The sequence below is a fragment of the Camelina sativa genome, chromosome 14, assembly GCF_000633955.1.
Source record: "Camelina sativa cultivar DH55 chromosome 14, Cs, whole genome shotgun sequence".
NCBI classification, from domain to species: Eukaryota; Viridiplantae; Streptophyta; class Magnoliopsida; order Brassicales; family Brassicaceae; genus Camelina; species Camelina sativa.
The window spans coordinates 1,809,168-1,815,167 of record NC_025698.1 but is presented as its reverse complement, the minus strand read 5'-3'; the positions used below and the strand labels follow the sequence as shown (position 1 = coordinate 1,815,167).

The following is a 6,000-nucleotide window of genomic DNA, read 5'->3' as shown; positions in this document are numbered from 1 at the left end:
ACCTGTGGCAATAGAGGACATCGACGTAGTCCATATCGAGTCGTTTGAGAGAAGCTTTAGTTCCTTCAACGATATGCTTCCTGGACAAACCCTTGTCGTTAGGACCAGGACCACCCCAGAAGATCTTGGTGGAGACGACGATGTCAGATCGACGCCAACCAAGCTCACGAATCGCCTGACCCATAATCTCCTCAGCACGACCGTTAGCGTAAACCTCTGCGTTGTCGAAGAAATTGACTCCATGATCACGACAACACTGAAGAATCGATTTGGCTTCTTTCACATCGAGCTGGTTCCCAAACGTAACCCACGCCCCGAACGAGAGCGTGCTCACCTTCAAACCCGACTTCCCCAAATTCTTGTACTGCATCTTCTCTTCTTTGTTCCTCACTATCTCAAATCTCAAATCTCTCTGTTGATCTAATCTCAAATCTCACAGTCTCTCTCTCTCTCTCTATTATACTTTTTTGTTAAAATAAAACGAACAACAAACAGCTAATAACCATTAACAAGGAAGTGACACTTTAATACGATAACCTACCGGTTTGGTTTAACTGCCTCCGGTTATCAAGGTAACCAATAAGTAAGTATGTTTCTATTTTCCAATACCAAAGTTTTAAATGCATGCATACAATCAAATCAACAGCATTCGACTAAAATNCCCGAACGACAGCGTGCTCACCTTCAAACCCGACTTCCCCAAATTCTTGTACTGCATCTTCTCTTCTTTGTTCCTCACTATCTCAAATCTCAAATCTCTCTGTTGATCTAATCTCAAATCTCACAGTCTCTCTCTCTCTCTCTATTATACTTTTTTGTTAAAATAAAACGAACAACAAACAGCTAATAACCATTAACAAGGAAGTGACACTTTAATACGATAACCTACCGGTTTGGTTTAACTGCCTCCGGTTATCAAGGTAACCAATAAGTAAGTATGTTTCTATTTTCCAATACCAAAGTTTTAAATGCATGCATACAATCAAATCAACAGCATTCGACTAAAATGTACTGTATATGATGATTTCTACTAAAACCATACCGAACCTCAAGAGAAAATTGGTTGTTGTTGATTATAAATTAACCGGTCTGAATACATTTCGGTTTAGTTGCAATTTTTGTAATAAAAGAAATATGTGATTTAGATTAGTGATCTCGTTAGTGGCAGACCCACACAATTAATTAAAAGATGCTGATCTTTCTCTCTCTCTCGTACTTAAAAACAAAGCGTGATCTCGTAATTTTAATTAAGCTGGACAACAACAACAACCCCAAAAAAAAAAAAGAGGTTTATTTGCTTTTTTTGGCTCCTAATGGGTCAAGAATCCCATGTAAATGACTTTAGTGTAGTCTCCATGTACCGATTTATCCTATGATAGACACGTGGCTTCCCTTTTAGGAAAGTTGCTCATTTAATTGGGAGAGTTGTGCTGTAACGGCAGCAGACCTTTTGCACTTTGCCGTATACGAATAAAACCTCTCAAGTCCGTGTCACGTGAAAATAAACGTTCATCAGACAGTCCTGCTCTTTGGAATATTTCACTCCTACACGCTCACACCGAATCAGACATGCATTTGCGAATTTTTTCGGGTTTATATATTTTTGGGCTTCGTTTTTTATAAAAGCCCGAATAGAAGCCCATTACATGAGAGATGTTGGATATCCAAACAAGACGTCGACAATAGACTGTATACTTTTTTTGTTAACATCTTCTTATCTCAAAATATAATGATTTTGGCTGATAACCTTTAAATCTTGAATTGATGTTTTAGTTATGATCAACAAAATTGTTTATGAGACGATATTTTTTAATGCTCTAAAATTTTTTATAACTAGGCACACATTGGACTTATTGTATTCTACAATTATTTTGTGAAGGTCTATTATCTTAGCTATTTTTACTATGTCATCATACGAGTTTTTTTTTACCGTTTCTTACTTTAAACTTTTATTTTTGTAAAGAAGTTTCGTTTGTATCATTAAACTACAGAATTTTAGGGAAAAAGGAAGATTTAGTAATAATGTTTGAGAGAATCAAGTTTATGATTAATTGTGAGAAGATAATATAGGTAGGCTTGATGAGTTTTTAATGTTATTTGCTGTTTTTGTAATGAATGGGTTGGAGAAACAGATTGCATTTGATGCATGTGAGTGTGGGGTTTTGGATTCGCTACCATCTAATATAGTGTTTTATTGGCCACCAAGAAAAAAAAGATAGAAAGAAAGATGAAGATAGAATTTTAAAAGTTTGCCAAAAATCCTCCACCAAGGGTTGACATTTTCTCCTTGTTTTGTTCTCGTACGTTATCAAATCCTGATTTAGCTTTTCTATGCCTTTTCTTCAGTGTACCCCAATACTAATCATATGGTTTTTCTAAAATGTACAACATATTTGATAATCTAAGCATATGCAAGCGATAACGAAAAAATGGTTCCACCACTTCCTTCCACGTATAAATGTACGACAGATAAAATTCTTGCAACGCATATATATCAACGACAAATTCAAAATACATAGTTTTTTTACCTATAACAATATAGCATACTCGATACTACCATATGGAAAATTGCAATCAATTAATTATGAAAAAAAGGATTGTTATTAATTATTTGTTTGACGAAAAAAATATATTAATTAAACAGTTGAAGGATATATGACCAGGTCCTATAAAATTGCTATGCGTTTTTCTTCGACGACATGCCAAATATTTAGGCTAAGATTGTCTGTGCTTTTCATGTACTTACATGCATGTTAAGGTTTCTCAATAAAAGTATAAATAAAATGGAGATGGTGACTAAAACAAAACCGTGAGCGTAACAATGTAATTTTAAGAAAATCTGAAACTGCAAAAACAAACCTAAATGCAAATAAATAACCATGTTCTTACTCTAGATATAAATCAAAATATATTCAATTCCTGATTAAAAGTTAATTATGTACTCAGAAATGGTAAAATACATCAAACTGTATAATATCAAGAAATTTCATGCATGCTTTATGAAGATCACATGATAAATTAAGATCACGAGAAATGTTTTTGAGAAGAGTTTATCATATCTTTAGATGTAATCCAATATATATAGCTTTTCGCTGAGTTGTTTTATATAAATATGTAACTTACATTGAAATTATATGAATGATGAAGATCAGAGGATCAATCTAGTTCACGGGTATTCTTTTTTATAAGATCACAAGAAATGTTTTTCTATCTATCATATATATATATATATATATATATATATATATTTATTTATTTATTTATTTTTGATTTAATCAAAATTATTTTTCTATATATATAGATATGCATGTAATATATAATTAAATTTTGTCGGGGTTGAATGTAACTCCCTAGCTTTATTTTTTTCCATTTGATTAGAGATGCACAGTGAGCGTTTCATGTGAGTCTTCTCTAACATTTTCTAGTTTACTTTTATTTTCTTGTTTTGTTGAATTTCTGAAAAAGTTTAGCGTAACTTGTCTTCGACTATTTCTTTTTTCAAACGTAAACTTGTCGTCGACTAACTTCTAAAAGAAAACGATTAAAAGTGCCGATGGATCTATCTCTGATCTGTGAAAATTAGCGCATATATGAGTCATAAGATCCTTAATCGAATTAACCTTAATTACAAAAAAAAAAAGATATAAAATCTCCGAATGAGCCCATCTCTGCGACTCAAATACATCGTCTTAAATATAGCTAGGCACATCACACATGCATCTTGTAGCTAAGCTAAGACAAGCATTTGAATTTTATTTTCTGTATCATAATATAATGACACCGCATAGTTAGAAGAATTTAATTTGACACGTCCTTATCGAATGTAACGTTGCAATGACACGTTAAAGATCATATAGATGAAAAAAATTACGGAATAACCTTCCAGCGTACGTCCGAATCGATAGGATAAAAAATCTTTGGTTTCTTTCTTGTGTGCAAGTTTTGTCATTTACTTTATATAAACAAAGACAAAAAAACAACACATAACTAAAATAAAAACAAACGACGTCTCTTCGTAGCAGAAAACGACGACGTACAATGTTGAGTGGATCCAAGTTCCCAAACTATTCGATATTTTTGTAATGTTTGGGAGTGTCGGTGCCTCGGCTAATATGGTAACAAACGACAGATATAAATACGTCGAATTATCCACTACATACCCATTTATATAGATACCTCAAATGTGGTTATAAATTTAATATAGTTATATTCATTTATGGCATTAATTGGATCTGAAAATGGCATTTTTTGAAGTTTTGCATGGATTTAAGTCGATCAGCCGAGACGCTTACATGTGGTAAAGATGTCCTAAATGGAATAAACACGGTTAATTGCTTAGATCATTTATTAACAGATTCATGCAATCGTCCACTCCACTTCATCAAAGGAAGACACATTTTTAAATCAAATTTTGTAAATTTTGGTTTTTTTAGAATAAACAAGAAAAGTTACAGAACCGTATATAATGGGTTCTTGCTGGTTTCACTTAATGTGAGGTAAAGGAACAAAAAAAAATATAGTTTAAAGAATAAGTAAAACAGAAGTGATTGGGATTCAATTTGACCCGCGAGTTTTGGCGGAACCAAACAATTCGCACCAACAAGATCTTCTCTTTATTTATAGCTTTTTGCACTTTTACAAAAGTAATTTGAGCAATAAAAAGTGTAACAAAAGAAAAGTTTCAATTATTACTAGTTACCCGCCAATCCAACTTCTCCCATGATGCACACACATGGTACACATCATATATGTATTTCTAATAGGCTTTTCTTGTTATAGTGAATGATGTTACTTGTTTATCTATATACACTTTACACAAAATACAAAATACAAAATACAAAAAAAAAAAAAAAAAAAAAAACTACTGATTTACGTTTTAGCGCATAAATAATTATATTATATAGCGGAAAATACAAAAAAAGTTCGAGTGTTTAAGATTTTTAGTTGGTAGATCATTCGATACAAAAAAAAATACATAAATAAAAGTAGGAACAATTTATTTGGTTTACAAGTTCAGTTTATCAATAATGATGTTTCCTCAACTGATAATAGATGTCCAGTGTAACCAAAACGGAGATGAGTATAATTCACTGAGACAAAAGGTTCTGACTTCTGAACCGCTTGATCGTTAGCATGACGTTAGATCATCATTCTGTTACCCAGCAAGCAAATAGTATATATATCCAATACAACGTCGTACTCATGAATATGATCTTTCACTTCAATGGTAAGTTAGAAATAGTCAACTATTTTAACAATCTATTAGAAATTCTAACTATATAGTATTCTTCCGAAGCCTAAAAAGTAAAAACCTACCATTTTAGTTTACTATATAGTCTACAAAATTAGTTGAGTCTTGAAGGAAGATGGAAACCCACAGAGTTGGAGTGGGTTGAGAGACAATCGTAACGTTTGCAATATTCTTAGTTTAAAAGCTCGATTGGGTATTAAATTTTGACTTTAGTTTTTATTTTATTTAACTTTTGTGTATCCTGGATAGGATTGGATTGGAGAATATGATATCATGGGTACGTCCAAAGGTAATAGTAATGCTGGGATTGAGGGTAAAAATGGAATTCGGAGAAGCGTGAGAAGAAAAAAAAAAAACTTGACATGATGATGGGAGGAGTTTGGGTTGTTGCATGGGAACATTATGTGTGCTCCCAAAAGGTAAATAAAATACCAAATGTTAATCATTGGAGATTTATTTAAATACAATGCACTTAAGAAAACTTAATATCACGAGGAAAATCATTAGTATAAGTTCAGAATTAGTGCTTTTCCCAGCAAACCAAGTAGATAGTAGCGTATATGGAGTGCTATTTATACTCTATATATGAAATGCTATTTTTGGTTGTTGCGAGAAGAAAAAAGGAACATTCACATTACTAGAAATTTCCGGTTCTAGTTTAACCGATTAGACCAAATTAATTGAGCAAGATAGGCACCCCCAGCTTCCAACTAATAGTGAGAACAGTTTGAAAACTCTAACTTGAGTAG

General features: G+C 32.6%; 1 protein-coding gene across 1 annotated transcript in view; it reads right to left on the bottom strand.

The window, feature by feature from the left end:
- The window catches only part of LOC104738995 (probable voltage-gated potassium channel subunit beta), a 2,287-nt gene extending 1,823 nt beyond the window's left edge, over positions 1–464 (bottom strand). The window contains exon 1 of the mRNA XM_010459226.2: positions 3–464. Within this exon, the coding sequence (XP_010457528.1) occupies positions 3–370 (368 nt within the window). The 5' untranslated portion in view covers positions 371–464. The remainder of the gene's footprint in view (positions 1–2) is intronic.